Here is a 16,894-nt window from a genome sequence, read left to right on the forward strand (position 1 = left end):
ATGGATGGACAGACGGGCATTTAAATGGATAAGTAATGGAGAAGTTGGATATCTGGGTATGTAAATGTGTGATACTGGTGTGAATGGAGGGGTGCTGGTGGGGTGAGGGTAGGAGAAATCAATGTGGGGATGCTACCCCCATTTTTACCGTTTTGCTGGAAAGCTCCAAGATAAGGTGAATCCAGCAAGCATTTATCAAAGTACAAATGCCCAAATGACCCAGAAACTCCACTTCCAAGAGTGTGTTCTCTAGATTAATTCACACACAATGATGTGGCTGATATAAAAGGCGATCCTTCAACACTGTTTGCAATAATAAAATCTGGGGACAGCTCAGGCCTCATCACTTGGGCTAGAGTGTGAACCCCTGGAGCAGAAGGGCCTTTTCTAGGACCTCGGGCCTTAGGACAGCACCTGGCAGGGGTGGACATTCAGATGGCAGTTGGATAAATGATTCATCGGTGCCTGGGAATACTGTGCAGCCATTAAAAAATGAAAAGGCTCTTTATGTCTTGATGTGGAATAAACTTTGAGTTATTATTAAGAGGAAAAAAGCAAGGTCCAGATAGTGTGTACAGAATGCTATCGTTTTATGGGTTTTTTTTAAGGAGTGGCAGGCGATAGTACACATAGATATTTGCTTCTCTAAGATGAGTCCCTCAGAAGGAGACGGGTGACACTGGTTCTCTCCAGAAAGGCCCCTGGGGGCAGGCCCCTGGGGGCTGAACAAGGCTAGCACTTCACTGGACACCCGTGATTTTTGAACCACGCAAATGAGTTGCCTTTTCAAGCACAAATGGAACAATAAGAAGTGCTTTAAAGGAGCTGTGTAGTGAAGAGCTCCTTGGAAGAGGAACAGGGCATTCTTCGCGAGGCTGCGGCCAGGCATGGTGTCAGTTTCCCCAACCAGGGTGCCTGTGCTGGGGGCAGAGAGCCAGGGCATGGGAGCAGACAGGCAGACAGACACGGGCCAAGCTTCCACTAGCCATGGGACTTGGCAGATTTCAGACCTCAGTTTCCTCATCTGTAAAATGGAGATGCTTCTAGTCTTACAGAGTAGGCGTGAGGAGTCAAGAAGAGAATGCAAGGGCCCAGCCTACAGAAAGTACTTGGTAGATGGGACCTGGTGACATGGACAGAGATGAGGGGCCTCCGGGGGGCAGTGTTCCGGGATAGCAGAGAAGGCCAGGTGCCGGGGGCCTCTGTTGAGCACCCTGTGTCCGACCCACGTGTCTGCAGCCTGGCTCATGGGAGGGCAAACAGCCAGTGATGCGCAGACTTCTGCTTTGGCCCGAGGACCTGGACCCATGAGCAGTGGGGGGACCAGAGGTGAAACCTCTCTCTTCTCTCTCTGTCTCGCTGTCTCTCCTCCTCCATTGCTATCTCCATCTCTGCCTTTGCAGTCGAGGCCTCCCTGGAGAGGCCTGGGGGCTCCAGGGGCCTCCTCACCTGCATGCTTATGTGCCCCAGGCCCAGCGCCATTCAGGAAGAGTGAGCCTGTTGAGTGTGACAGCTGTGTCCCCCAACCACGCGGCCGTGAACTGGCAGTCAGAGCCCCGGGGCCTCATTTGAGCTCTGACACAGGCTCCCTGTGCCATCCCGGGCAACTCCTTCCTCTCTCTGAGCCTCAGTCTCCTTATCTGGAAAAGGGGGCGGTGCTGATGGCTGCCCTCCTTCTTTCCCGGGAGGGCAAAGGGGAAACATGGAATGGTGGTTTGCAAACTCTAAGGCGTGGGGGGTTCGGGGAGGGCACCCATGACGGGACTGCTGCACTCAGACCACACATGCAGTCAAGATCGTCATGTGGGAAGATCCCTGTGCACACGTGCACACACACGCGCCCACACGCACACACAGCCACATCGAGTGGGTAAGCCCCGTGCCGGGAACCTGCGGATGGAGCCGTCGTCCCTACCGCCGCCGCCCAACACGCACGTGTGTGTAGAAATGCGTGGTGGACACGCCTGCCCAGCGCCCACGTGAGCCACCCACAGAGAACACGCAGGAGCACCTCCTACCCTCAGCCCAGATGGGGTTCCCCCAGGGCTGAGCGTGGAGAAGCGCTGGCTGGCCGTGGCCGCAATTCCTCCTTCCAGCACGGGGCTGCCCGGGGCAGAGGCCACCACAGCTCACGAAGGGCCCTGGAACCTGCTGGGAGCCACTGAGGCCAACACGGGGCAGAAGGGTGGCGATGAGGCCGGCGGGCCTGGCACAACCCCAGTGACACCCACTCTCCTCTGTCTTCACAGGCTGGACAACGTTCATGGCTCTCGGGTAGAACCCAGTGAAACGGCCAGAATGAATTCTATGGACAGGCACATCCAACAGACCAATGACCGACTGCAGTGCATCAAGCAGGTGGGTGTGTGGCCCGGGCTTGCTCCTCCACCTCTGGCAGCCAGGCCCGCTGGCGAGGGCAGGGCAGGCGAGGCGGGCAGAGCAGTGGGGATGCTCTACACTGTGTAGCTGAGCACGCAAGGTGCTGGGTGGAGGTGACAGTGGGCAAGGCTGACTGCCTAAGGCTCCCCAGCTGCCCACCTCGTGAGATCATGGCTGGCATGCACCAGCCTCGCACTGGAATCACTCACCTGGGTTCAAATGCTGGCTCTCTCCTGTCCCTTCCCTTCCCTTCCCAGCTGTTTGACTTTGGGCCAGTGTCGTGCCCTTTCTGAGCTCTGCTGTGCACTCTGGGCTGTGTTGAGGATGCAGTGAAGTGCCTAATCTCCTTCCCAGACCCAAGCTCCCCACTTCTCTGCTCGAGGGGTTCTCTGTAAAGAAATAGAAAAGGAAAGGTCCTGGGAAAGTCAACCGTCTTACAGAAGAGGAAACCAACGCCCAGAAGGGGGAAGGGAGTCACCCGAAGTCACACAGTCCAACCCCACTGGTGCCAGGAGGGCCTCGTCCCAGAGGGTACAAGTTCCCCCTCCTGCCTGTGCTCACACCAAGCTTAAGACGCGATTCGCCTGCCGGTACCCTGTCTGGATTGTTCACGGTGGGCTCAGAGGTCCCCACTTTAAGAAGCCTGGTTATGCTTGGGCAGGCAGATGCCCCCCAGTGGCGACCAGGAGTGATGCGGCCCCCCTCTGGGCTCAGCCTCCCTGCAGCCCAGGGCAGCAGTGTCCCTGCACAGGCTCCGGTGTTGTTTTACTCCAGGAAGGAGCAGATATGGCAGAAGGGGCAGAGGCTTTGACATCAAACCGACCTGAGCCCAAATCCGCACTCCTCCACGTACCCACCCACGGTATAATCTCAGGCCTGTCCCTCTGTTTCTCTGAGCCTCAGTTTCCCCCGTGAAGTGGGTCCAATAAGGCCGACCTCGTAGGACGCTCTGAGGACATTGTGGGCGGAGCACGTAGCCCAGGCTGGCACGTGGCAGGTGATCAGCTCACTGTGGCGGGGGCTCTTGTCCTCAGTGTCTCAGTGACAGGGAGGGGACAGCTGTGGCGAGGCCCCTGGCTTAGGCGGGCTTAGCTGGCAGCTCGGGTAGCCAGCGTAGCCCTCTGGCCTCAGGACCCCGGGGGGAGTCAGGGGCAGAGCTCACAGTCCCACCCCCACCCAGCATGCCCCCTCCCCACCGAACACCAGGGCCCAGTGGAACTGAGGCTAGTTGGCAGGAATGAGGGATGTGTGCCGTCCCATCAGCATCACGCAGAGCAATCTCGGAAGCCTGGGCCGGGTCTGAGGAGAGGAAATTGAAAGAAGAAGACGTGTTACAGATTGAACTCCCCCGAAAAGCTCTCCCAAACGCCAATTGCGCCTCTGTTCCCCGTCACAGAATAGAAACCAGACGATGGGCTCCTCCTCCCCTGCCCTTCCCTCCTCCTCCTTCTCCTCCTTCTCCTCCGCCTCTAGGCTCTTCGGGGCTGTCTCCCAGCTCTGCCTTTGACCCAGTTTCTTCCGCCCATGGGGGATCAGCTGTCAATGGCTCCACCCCCAATAAAACAGTCAAGCTTCTATGCCAGAGCCCTCTGTGTGCTGGGCAAACAGCTCCCCCTAAAACCTGCTCACAACTTGACTTTTCTCTCTGCGTCTGATTCCCTGCAGGAATCAGGGTGCCCTTTAGTCCCTGGGCCTCCCAGGGATCCAGCGGGGGCAGAAGCCCACCCAGGAGCAGCCCTCTCGAAGCATGGCACACAGGACTCAGATTTACCAGTCAGTGAACCTGAGCCCCCGTTCCACCACTCACTGGTTTCCTGACCTTGATTAAGTCACCGCTTCATCTCCCGTCGTCTGTAAATGGGCATCATGATGCACACCCAGCCATTGGGTCCCAGAGCTGCTGAAAAGCCAGGGATCGCCTCCACTGCCCTCCCCCAGCCTGCCCTGCACACACACACAGAGCTCTGCGTTTGGGCCAGAGAGTGGCACATCAGTGAGGGTGAGCAGGCTGTCCAGATGCCCCCCCTCCCGGGCTATCCAGAGCTCCCTGTGTCCTCCACGCCCACTCCTGCACTTCCAGGCAGACACAGCTCAGCACTGATGTCTGTCTGCTCCTCAGCTGCCCCAGAGGGCGACCGAGGCTGGCTGAAGACTGTTGATTCTCAGATGTCCCGTATCCTAATTAGAAGAGAAAGGTCTGCGTGCCCTGAGGATGATGCATGTGTTGGCTGTGCCTACCTCTGGCTGGTGGAGCTGTGACGGGGGCCTCACAGCCTCCGACTCTCGGTCCTGCCTGACTTCTACAGCGCAGCCTTCCCTGTCCACCCACCCCGGTTCTAGCCACTGCTGGCACTCGCCAGCCCCCGAGCACCCAGCTACCCATCTTCCCTCCAGGCCTCTGTCTCAGCTGTCTTTCTCCTTTCTCAGCCTCAGGTACAGGGAGAACCAGTGCCCCCTCTACAACATGCCCTACTCGTGTCCCCACGGGCTTATCTGGGCTACACGTGCAAAGCCATGCAAATCAGCTAATTCCTGCACAGCAACCTCCCCAAACCCCAGGTGCCCTTTTGAGTATCTGCACTTCCCATTTCTGAGCCCTGGTGCTTCCTGGGCACCCAGTTACCTCACCCATCCTGCTCTTTCTCCCTTAAGATACAAGCCCTGCAAGGTATACATCAGGTCTCCCACCAGGCTGAGTTCCTCAGGGGCAGAGGATGTGCCGTATTCCTCTGTAAGTCAGCAGAGTCCAGGCCAGGGTGGGCCCCAGATATGTTGGGGAAGAATGAGAGAGGGGTGGACTAACAGATCGATAGCTAAGGGAATGAATGGATGGGTGGATGGATGGACAAATGGAAAGGCAGTTAGGTGAGCAGATGGTAGGTGGATATAGATGATGGATAGATGAATGAATGGATAAGTGGGTGGTTGGATAAGTTCTGGATGGATAGGAAGACAGGTAGGTAGATGAATGGATGGATGAGTGATGGATAAAGTAGTAAATGGATGAATGGGTTGGTGGGCAAGTAGATAGATGCATGGATGAATTGATTGATTTTTGGATGGATGGATGGGTAGATGGATGGATGGATCATTTGATTCACAGATGGACTGATAAAATGCATTCATCACTTGGTCTGGGTAGCCAGCCCCTAATCTGGGCATTGGTGTCCCCAACTCCTACTCCAACAGACTCAGTGGCCAGTGGATATAGCCCAGGAGGATCTTCTGTGAAATTGTAGAGATGGGCAGGCTTCCTGGGGAGGGACGGGGTATTAGTATCCAGTAACAACCACAGCCAGGGAGGCCTCTGCCTGTGATTCAAATCTGTGCTCCCATCCCCATATCATCAAAGGGTAGCCAAGCTCAGCCCACCCAGCCCTGGCCCCTCCACTGGGGACCCGTTCTGAAGCTGCCAGATTGCTGGCCAGCTCTGCAGATGGACCATCCTTTGGCCAGCTAGCTGCTCACTAACCATTAATGCATGGACTTGGCCTCGTGCCAGTTTTGGGGGTTCTGGAGGTGAATGGGGCCCTAATTCTGCTCTCAAGGAGCTTGCAGGAGAAACAAGAAACTGTACAGAGATCCTAGCATATCAAGCAATAGCAGTCTTTACCTGACACCTACTCTGTAATGAGGATGTCATGACATATGTTGTTTCTAAACTTTGCAGCAGCCCTGCAAGCTGTCCCCACCCCATTTTGCAGATGAGAGATCTGAAGCTCAGGAACACACCCAGGCTGTGTGACTCAGTGGCCGAGATGGGGTTTGGTCCAGGTCTATCCTGTTCATTTCACTACATCACGTAGCCACCTTGTAGTCTAAACAGATGACAAAAGCACAGAGAGGGCAGGAGGTTTGGCCAAGGCCACAGAGCCACAGAGCAATAGCTACTGAATGGGGTGCCTGACGTCCTTTCTACCAATGAGTTGCACCCACGAGTCACTACCCACAGCCCAAGCCAAAGGCCACGTGCACTGGCTGGGTCGAGAGTGGAGAAGCTCAGAGGTGGGCTGGACCGATATGGGAGGCTGGGTGCTTGGGGACCAGAACAAAACTGGGCCCATGAGACTGGGAGCCCAGAGCCCCAAAGAGGTGTGCCTAGGGTGGGAGTGCTGTAGGTGGGCAACTCTGAGAGCACCAGGCGGTGGTTGCTGACCCTGCTAATTGGGTGTGACATCATGGAAATAAATGGAATAACTCAGTTAGCAGAGGGAGACTGCTAGGCAGGGAATTAACCGATTTGCATGGCTTTCCACGTGGAGACCAGATGCCGCCCGTGGCCTTGGAGGGGGCAGGTTTTAGAGGGGGCACAGGAGGCAGAGGCGAGGGCCCAGTGCTGCCCTCTCAAAGGGTCTGCTTCTAGCCGTGGAAGTCCTCCTGTCTTCCGCAGGAAGATCACGCGCAGGGAGCTCTGTCTTTGCAGAAAGAGCTGTGTGTGGGGCTAGGGCGGGAGCTGCCAAGTGCACAGCGGAGCCTTTGGGAGACAGAGTCGGGGCCAAGGGCAGCCCCACGTGGGAGCATCCCACGCGCCAGGCGCTCTGCCAGGGGCCATATAAGCCTCATCTTGTTTAATCCTCACCGTGGCCCCATAACGGAGGGCTGTGTTGCTGCACGCTTGCCCTCTTTCTTTCCTTCATCTCTCCGTCTCCCTTTGCTCCCACAGAGGGAGGATACTCCAATTCATTTCTCTTTCCTCCATCCACTTTTAAATCTTGCCTTTCACAAACCACGTCGTAATAGCAGTGATGGAACCCTAAGCAAGACAAAAATTCCCACCACCAAGCCGTGATCTGCCATCCCCATTTTACAGGTGGGGTGACTGAGGCTCAGAGAGGGGAGGGGATGCCCTAGGTCATTAGATAGTTGTGGATGAAGGCAGTGTGACTCCAGGGCGCCAGCCCCACAGGGGCTCCCCCAGCACATTTGGCTCACCTCCCAATTCTGGGACCTGGCATCTCCTAAGACCCCTCCCTGCCTTGGCTCTGAGGCAGACTCTCACTGCAAGTTGGGAGAGAGCCGCTGCCCCGGGGACAGCTGCTGTTCCCAGTCTCTCCCAGCACCGAGGACACAGGGATCCCAGAAGGTACCACCATCCCCTTTGCAGCTGGCTTACACTCCAACCCCTGTGGACAACTTCTAGGTGTCCTGATGGAGGACCCACAGGCGGTCACACCCAGCCCTGGAGTCCCAGCTCGGCCCCAACCTGCTTCATGACCCTGGACTCAGTGCCTAGTTCGGCCCGGCCTGGGAAGACACGGATAAGTGTTAAGGAAGGAAGGGGTAGCCGTGGAAGCCACCCTCCACCCCTGTCAGCCCCGTGGCCTGGCTCTGAAGCAGGATCTAGACACCTTGGCACCAGAATTCATTCTCTGTTAATTCAGACCCCATAATTGGGTGGGGCCTGCACCCCTGAGCTGAGCCAGACTGAGCCCAGGAAATCTGGGTTTGGGGAACAGGGGTGGCTAAGCCACATACACCTGACCACGGTGTGACAGTAACCTGGGCACAGTGTGCTTGAGTGCACCTTCCCGGCTGGGTGTGGCCTGGAGGCCTCTTTCTGACGCCCCTGCTCTGGCTATTTGGCTGTGGCAGGGCTTGCTGAAGCCGGAGCAGGCAGCATGTGGTGGTGGTTACTGGGGCAGGGGTGGGTGTGGGTGCTCATCCAGGAGGAATCTCCAGGGCCAGTCTGTCCTGACTCAGGGAGAGCCAGCAGCCCCAGGGATGGGAGCCACATGCCACCCTCCTGAAGCCCACAGGGTTTCCTACCCCACTGCCAGCATCCAGAAGACATTGTAATATCTAATATTAGAGCCCTTTTCTAGACCCTGGTTTTTCTATCTTTGCAATGGGGCCGCTAATCCCCATGCCACCAGGAGCTGGGCTGGGGTCGGAGATGCAGAGGGAAGGTGGATGAGAAGGAGTTTGAGAAAACTCGTTACTCCTGGCCTGCCCCTTTCTGTGTGTCTCCTCCCCAGGGATGCCTGGGGTCTTTGCGGCCCCAGACTCTCTCACACTAACGTGTGCTGGCCTCACTCCTGGAGCCTCATGCTGCCTCTCCTTTCCCTCTCCCACAGCACTTACAGAACCCTGCCAACTTCCACAATGCTGCCACGGAGCTGCTGGACTGGTGCGGAGACCCGCGAGCCTTCCAGCGGCCCTTTGAGCAGAGCCTGATGGGCTGTTTGACGGTGAGTCTGCACTCGCCCCGCCTGTGCCTGCGCCCAGGGAGGATGGCTAGGGACTAGTGCGCCTGTCCAGGCTGCTGCTGGAGGGGAGGGCCCTTCTGTGTGTACCCCTGACACACATACACCCACAGGGAACCTGTTCTGATGGGGAGACAGAGTCCTCGGGTTAAGTGGGTTCTTTACACTTGATGAGAAAGACACAGATCCTACCTTGAAGAGTTCCAAGTCTGATGGGAGTAAATGTTCCATCATAAGTAAAGCAGAGAGACTCTTGAAGGGTTTTCAGCCCTCCTTCTATCCAGTCATTCATTCATTCACTTAGGTAAACATCTTTTGAGCTCTTTTTATAGTCAGCCATCCATCTATCCATTCATGTAAGCGTTTATTGAGCTCCTATTACATCCATCCATCCATCCAAATGAACACTGATTGATCCCTCTTTTATCATGCACAATCCCCTCTGCTAAGTCCTGGGAAACTGAAGATGAGTAAGACCTTGCCAAGCCTGATTCCCTCTTTAGGGGGGAGACAGATGTGTAAAGAGACGGTTGAGAAAATTGTGTACAAAATGGAGGCAGCATAGAGAAGGGAAGTGTTCTCGGCCCGGGTGGTGGGCAGGTTGCAGAAAACTGAGAAAAGGAGTGACTTCTACATCTGCAGGAGTTTGATACATCTGCACAAGCAGCTGAGGATAGCGAGAGCATTCTAGGCACATGGAATGGCACACACCAAGGCCCAGATGTGCAACAGAACCCAGGGAACTGAAATTAACTCAGCTTGGTAAAGGTCTAGGATACAAGCTGAGCAGAGGCCAGGCCCAGAGCTAGCGGTATCATTTGCCAAGCTTCGGAGCTTGCCGGCTGACAGACACATGGAAGGGGCTCAAAGCTTATGCTTGTCCCCAGCCACGTGGCCTATATCCATAAGTGTGAGGGCACCTCTGCGGCCAGTGAGGACAGCTGCTCAGAGGGTCCTGAGTCAGCTTTAAAGGGAACGTGGGTAAACAGATTGCTGGGGAGCCCAGCTACCCCAAGGCTTGGAGAGGAGAGGCCAAGACTTATGCCTGGTTAGGCGGGAACAATAAGTAAAATTCAAGGGCACCATGTTTTCTGAAAACCTCCAGACAGAAGAGAGGTGAAAGGCCATCACTGCAAAACACCTCTTCTGTGCCTGACACTGAGCTTGGCCCACTGTATATGCCTTCTCACTGTATCCTCAGAGAAGTCTGGTCCTGCCTTCTTCCCCATTTCATAGAGAAGGAAACTGAGATGTTGTGACTGACTTCCCAAGTTCACACAGCCAGTTAGAAGTGGACCTGGGATTCAAGTCAAGACCCGTCTGCCTCTAGAGGGGATATTTCTGGCCATTAGGGATGCGAAGCAGGGATGCAGCCAAGACCCTCCCTGGGCTCCTCCATTTGTCCGAAGCTGACACCATCTGGCTCCCTCAGGGCCACTGGGCCAAATCAGGCGGCAGCCTGCACTGCCCAACCCTCCTTATCCTCCAGCCCCCTGAGCTCCCCCTCCTTCACCCAGCTCCCTTAATCCTCTTTGTGGGGATCCTGGGTCAGGCTAAGCCCTGCGGGCAGGGACAGATGTTACTCCCATCCCAGCTGCTGGTAGCCGTAAGTGAAGAGGGTGGGGGGGCTGCCACGCTCCCCCAGCACCCCACCCCAAGCCTGGCCCTGCCTAGGAGGTGGGGACCTGAGGCTGAATCCAACAATGGCCCTGGCCAGGCTGGCTGGGCAGGTGGACAGGAGATGACTAGAAACTGGCCCTGCCCCAGCCCTGTCGTTCATCTATTCATTCAAAAAACATTCACCGAGTCCCTGCTGTGGGCAGGTCCTGCACAGGGGCCCCCCAGGGAAGTGCAGTGAGCACAATGGGCCTCTCTCAAACAGCTTACCTTCCAATGGGGAGGCAGACACTAAACACATAAGGAGTAAGTAAGGATGTAACCCAGCACCCTGTAAGAGGGGGCAGGGTGGTGGTCAGGAAAGGTCTTGGTGGAGGTGACCTCCAGCTGAGACCTGAATAGCAAAAAGGAGTCAGCCAGGGGAAGATGAGAGAGAAGGGTGCTCCAGGCAGAGGGAACTGCTAGTGCAAAGGCCCCGAGGCTTGATTTGTTCAAGGAACAGACAGAAGTCTCAGATGTCTGGAGCACAGGAGAGGGAGAGGGGTACAAGATGAGGTCGAAGGGGGAAGCAGAAACCAACTAACACAGAGCCTGCAAGCTAAGTGAGAAGAGTTTGGAGATGATCTGAAGGGCAATGGGGAGCCCTTGAAGGGTCTTAAGCAGGTGAGGGATGGGATGTGATTTGTGTGAGGACGTGAGCTCTGAAGGGGAGCAGGAGGAGGAGGAGGGAGCCCAAGGAAAACTGTAGGATCTGACTGGCAGGGGATGAGACCACAGGAAACTGTGTAGACAAAAGCCCAGCGCCAGCTCTGCACCCCAGTTTAAGGCATACACTTGGTTGAATGGCCAGCTCTGACCCCCACCCGAACCCCCGACCTGCCACTTAGCCAGAAAGGGGACTTTGGCCCACTGGCCACAGCCATAGAGACCTGAGTCCGACTGTCACTCGAAGCACAATAGAACCAGCAGCAGAAAAGGTTGGGGGGCGGGGAGGTCATAGAAGACACCCTTGGTGCCCACAGCATTTTCCTGGCACTGTCTCCTTGCATCCTTATGAAGACCCTGCAAGGGGGCAGGGAAGGGCTTGTCGATGCTATTTTACAAACAAGGCAGCAGAGAAGGGGAGCAGCTTGCTGCAGTCCCAGGCTGGTACCACTGACCCCCCAGGACCCCCAGGGCCCTGCTTGCTGCCAGTCCTCCCATCCCCCTGGGCATCCTTAGCTGCAGCCGTGACCCATGGGGAGGGATGAGATGGGACAGGTGAGAGATCCCAAGGGGCCTAGGCAGGGCAAGCCTGCCGAGTACCCCCCATCTCGCTCCACAACACACACACACACACGCACTAGTACCGCTTCCCATTCAAGGGGCAGCCTGAGCCCTCCAGGTTGCTCTCATCCCCTGGCTGACCTCTGGAAACAAATTCCTCTGGATCCGGCTTACTTGGAGGATATAAATTAAAAACCACTTAGCCTTGGGCAGTAAATGGACACATTTTTGCCACACCAGGGCCAGGCTCTGGGATGAAGAGCCTTGGGACGCTGGCAGCCCCCTGCCCCACTCTCTCCTTCATGCCCTCTGACGCCAGGATGCAGAAGTGCAGGAGCCCCACGGCCCCTCCCGAGGGGCATCAGCACGGGCACTACTTCCTCTTCAGGACCAGGTTCTTCCCTGGCCCCTCCCTTAGCAGCAGGGCTGAGCTCCCTCTCTGGGGGTCCACCTCAAAGTCAGGCCTCTCTGGACTTGCTCCTCCTTCCTCCCCTGAGGTGGAACATGCTTGATCTGCTCGAGGAACAGAAAGAAGGCTGAGGCGGCCAGAGCATAGGAGAGGGGAGACGGGTACGAGAGGAGGTGGGAAAGGGAGACAGAAACCAGTTAGCACAGCAGCAGTGCCCTCCCCGTCTCTCCAGGGAGGAATTCCCCACAGCCTCAGAGTGTTCACTGCTGAAGCCACGGGCGTATGTTCACAGACAGCATTCACTGAGCTGTGCGCCTGGTCCTGGCTGTCATCCTTGCAAGGAGGAGATTTTGTACCCATTCCACAGATGAGGAAACAGAGGCCCAGAGAGGTTAAATCACCTGGGTGAGATACAACAACGAATAATTGGCAGATCCAGAACTCCGTCTCATGCCTGACTCCAAAGCAGCAGCAGCAGTGGCCACAAATACCTGTCCACCCCAGTATTGAGAATGGTAGCAAAGTAGGAAATGAGGGCTCTGCCCTGAGGGACTTAGGGTATAGCCATGAGACAGAACTGAGACACGTGGAACTGGCAGAGCCCATCACACACAACCTTGGAAATGAGAGACATCCTTGTACCTTTACAGAAGAGGAACCTGAGGCTCAGAGAGGTTAAGTAACTTGCCTTAGGTTGCACAGTATAGGATGGAGCAGGATTGGAGCACAGGCCAGTTCCCCTGACTGCCTCATAGAAAGTCAGAGTCCAGCCACCAGCTGGGAGCAGAAGCCCCTTCTTTAGCATTTCCCAGACAGCCTGTCCTGCTTCATGGCCAGGAGGCTCACTGCTTTTCAAGACAACACACTCCCTTTATGGGACTAGCGTAACTGTCACATGTCTTTGAATATGCCCCCTCTCTTGCCTCTGGACTTCAGTTTCCCTCTCTGTGGCATGAGGGGCTGGACTCCCTGACCTACAGGGCCCCAGGGTCTGGGTCTCAGCCAGCCAGGCTCCACCGGTCAGCCTTAGGAGCACCTCGAGGGCTGGGCCAAGCCGAGCTGGCTGGACGCAGGCAGCCAGCAGAGGGCAGCAGCTCTGCGGCCGCTCACCGCAGGCATTTGTCGGGGAGGGGACTTGACGCCCATTGGGGTGGGAGAAGGCCTCTCTGAAACACGACAGGAGGCTGCTCAGCTGAGCCCGCCCTCCCCACAACAGTCAATCAGACTCACCTCACCGGACTTTCCGGGGGTCCTTAGACTGGGCCAGGGGCTGCACCAGGTACTCCAGAATCGCAGGGTCCAGCTTAGCCTGCTCTGCCACACCTGTGCTGTGTGACCTTCAGCCAGGCCCTACCCTCTCTGTCTTGGTAAAAGGAGACTGTTGGAACCAATGACCCTTCTGAACACTGGGCTCAGGGCACTTGGTGACAGATACTTCCAGGCCTGCAGGAGAGCCCTTAGAACCAGTCCCAGGCCCCTCTTGCTCAATATAGCTAGTTTCTGTCTTTCTTTTTTCTTGGAACCAGAGCAACAGGATTAGCCAGTATTGGCCAAACAGAGGGACCTTTGCCTTTCTGCCCTCAACCCAGAGCCTGAGGGTTCTCCAGGCAGGTTGGGAGTTATGGCCTTAACCCTTTGTGGGCTGAAAAAGAAGTCCTCTCATGGAAAGAGCCCAGGCTTTGCAGCCTGACTGCCTGGCATCGCATCCTAGCTCTCTCACAAACAAGCGTTGTAACCTCAGGCTGTTATTCATCCTCAGTCTCCTCATCTGTAAAACAGAGATAGTAATAACACTTCATGGAACTGTTGTGAGAATTTGGCACCTCACTGCTTAGGAAGGAAACATTTACTTAGCCCTCGTACCTGGGAGCGAGCATTCTTACTGCACCACTGTGTCAACATAGCCCACAAACAGCAGCCTCACTGATGCAAAAGTCCAAACAAACTGCCTGTGCTCACTCGCATCCACCCCAAGGCTCTCCTACCAGTGAGGGCACCATAGTCAACATCTGAGCTGAAGTGACCCTTCCAGAACCCTTCTCCCCGATGTACAGCGTCTGTCTCCAGAACTGAAATACTCAACAGGCCATAAAGAATTAGGGGCCTTGGTTTTTCTGCTTGGACAGTGAGACTAACAGTGAAGAAGCCCCGGCCCTGGGATGGCTCAGTGACTCTGGAACGTGTCGTGCGTGTGGTGGACGGTGCAAGGGGGAGTGGACGGGGTGCGTAAGAACCGCAGTACAGGGGCAGATACTCTCTGTGGGCCTCAAGTGTCCATATATGGTAAATGAGGTGGTTGGCCTAGATAAGTGGTTTTCCCACACTTTGTAGCTCTAGAGCCCTTGTAATGAACCCCTAAAATATAAAGCATATAATGGGGAACTGTTCTAATGGCTGCAGGGGCCGGGCGAAAACCCATGGCAGCCTTGGCCCTCTGAGGACCTCCGAGCGCCTCTGCAGCAGGTGGTCTCTAGGGGCTCGATGACGGAGCCTTCCCTTTCTCAGAAGAATGAGCCCCACATCTGGGAGCACTCCTTTCCCAGTCAGCCATAGCCGCCCCAGCTGCTTCCTGAAACGACTCCATTTTCCAAGGTCCTTTCTTCTTAATAAGGAAACCTAATTTGGCTGCTATTAATGAGGAAGCCAGGCAGGAGGGAGCAGGTCTGGCTGGCGGGACACCTGGGAACGGGCAGGTGTGAGCCTGCGGAACCGTTCATGGGGCCCCAGGAGCGTCTTGTCCCTCACTGCCCCCCACCCCCTGGCTTCTCCCACTTCCAGCCCACACGTCTGAGGTTCACAAGGAGATGGGTGGGACCTCCGGTCTGAATGCACAGCCTGCGCTCTTATAGGTGCCTCCCGTGTGCAAAGCCAGCGCTTGGCGCTGGAGACAGACCCCAGGCTGAGCATGACAGCCCTGCAGTTTGGGGACTAGGGTCTGAGAGGCTGCAGGGCGCTTGGCACGGAACTGGGGAGCACCAGGCATGTCCATCTGGGGAATTCTAAGCTGTCCGTTGGGCAGCTCCAAGCTGGAGCTCCTGGGAAGTGGTGAGTCCTAAATCAGGGCTTCTCCCCAGGTGCAGATACTGACTCAGGAGGGACCGATGCCGCTGGGTGGGGACCGTGCTTGGAGTAGTGATGATAGCGAGTGCCCCGCAGTGGTGGCTGCTGGAGCTCAGTGAGGGATGGGGGAGAGGTGGGAGGCGTGGGAGACTTCCTTGGGGGGGGGTTGAAGAGCTGCACTGGGGGAGCAGAGACCCTGGCCTGGGGCCACGCAAAACGCGGTAGTACAGCATCCCCCCGCCAACTCCTAGAATGGGGCCAAATTTGAAAGTGGTAGGGCCTGGGATTTGGGGTCAGGCCTACCTCTGGACTGGAAACCCCTGAGGGCAGGGCCCGGGATCCCAGGGCCTGGCATGGAGGAGGTGCTTATCAGTGTTTGCTGAGTGACTGAACGAGGCAGTTTGAGTCCCAGCTCCGCCTGACATTGGGGACCTGCCTTAGCCTGCCCGCCTCACCTGTGAAATGGGCACATCTGCCACTCTGGATTCAGAGGCCTGACGTGGAAGGTGACTCACGCCTGCCCTTCCTCCCCATCATGCTGGCAGGTGGTCAGCCGGGTGGCAGCTCAGCAAGGATTCGACCTGGACCTCGGCTACAGACTGCTGGCTGTGTGTGCCGCAAACCGAGACAAGTTCACTCCGAAGTCTGCCGGTAGGTGACGGCTGGGGGCTCCACGGTATCGTCGGGAGGGGGGTGGGGCACTGGACTTGAACCCAAGGCTGTCACCACCCCTGTTGGCTGGCGCCTCGGTTGGTCCGGGTATGGCGTGAGCCCCCGAGTAGCAGCAGCTCACCTGCTGGCCTCTTGAGCCCACAAGTAGGGCCTGTCCCTCATCTCAGGGCCAGCAAGGGGCCCGGGGCACACTACACCCCAAAAACAGGCTTAAAGGGAGATGCACATCATCTCATTCCATCACCACAGTGACCCCTTGGTGTAAGTGCTGTGATCATCCCCATTTTACAGCCCAGGAAACTGAGGCTCAGAGAAGCTGCAGAGATTTCCCCAGGTCACACAGCTAAGAAGTGGCAGAGCTGGGATTTAAGCCCAGGCCTATACTCCAGAATCAGCATCCTTAACCCTGAGGCTCACTGTATTCATTCAAAATTTTTTTTATTTAAAATAAAACACAAATTAAAATAAAAATGGATCAGTACATTCAGGATTCTAAAAGACTGCTCTGTGTAGTATTCTCCATTGCAACTCTGTCCCGGCACGGGACCCCCTGACTCTATAGTAAACAGAGGCCACAGAAGGTGCCAGGCAGCATTCTGTCTGTGAGAGCTTTAAGCACACTAAAGGTGCAGCTTTACCTGTCCCTCCATCCTCATTACCTTGCTTAAAAGCAGAGGAAGCTGTGTAAGCTTTTACTTGAACAGACCTGGACAACCCAGCCCTGTCACTTGCTGAGTGTGTGGCCTCTGAGCCTCAGTTTATCTCCTTGGGAAGGCAGGAATGGCAATGAGACCTACGTTGCCGGGGTCAGTACTGAGCAGTGTCTAGATGTTGTTAACGTTCTTTATGGAGTCTGAACAATTCATTGAAAAAGAAAAAAGTCAGTTATTTCCTCTGTATAACAATAAAACAGACGTTTTCTCTGAATTCGTCCATCAGCGCTTTGGAGTGTATCTAGAAACAGCTTAATGCAAACGTTTAAAGGACATCTCATGATGGGTTTTCATCGGTTTGCACAGCCCACAATCGCTTGAACACGGGTTTGTGCTTTGCTGTGTTTACGACGGTCCATGCACGTGGATGGCAGGTCACTTATAAAAGGTGGTGAAGGTCTCATTAGCCAATAGCTGCTCTGAGATCCCTGACATGCCAGCCTGTGTTGGGCTATCGCTATTGTATTGAACTGCTTGCCAGAAAATGGTCTTGGAATCTCATAAGAGACGTCTGTTCCTGATGGAATCTGCCGTTTTAATAATAACTTAAGTCAATACAATTTTGACGAGGTAAA

At 55.8% G+C, this 16,894-nt stretch overlaps 1 protein-coding gene across 3 annotated transcripts in view; it reads left to right on the forward strand.

The window, feature by feature from the left end:
• Positions 1-16,894, forward strand: part of ZMIZ1 (zinc finger MIZ-type containing 1) — a 232,916-nt gene that overhangs the window by 123,772 nt on the left and 92,250 nt on the right. For all 3 annotated transcript variants that reach the window (XM_068547971.1, XM_068547973.1, XM_068547972.1), the window contains exons 5-7: positions 2,250-2,358; positions 8,454-8,567; positions 15,480-15,585. In XM_068547971.1, the coding sequence (XP_068404072.1) occupies positions 2,299-2,358; positions 8,454-8,567; positions 15,480-15,585 (280 nt within the window). In that variant the 5' untranslated portion in view covers positions 2,250-2,298. The remainder of the gene's footprint in view (positions 1-2,249; positions 2,359-8,453; positions 8,568-15,479; positions 15,586-16,894) is intronic.

The sequence above is a fragment of the Eschrichtius robustus genome, chromosome 7 (assembly GCF_028021215.1).
Source record: "Eschrichtius robustus isolate mEscRob2 chromosome 7, mEscRob2.pri, whole genome shotgun sequence".
NCBI lineage: Eukaryota > Metazoa > Chordata > Mammalia > Artiodactyla > Eschrichtiidae > Eschrichtius > Eschrichtius robustus.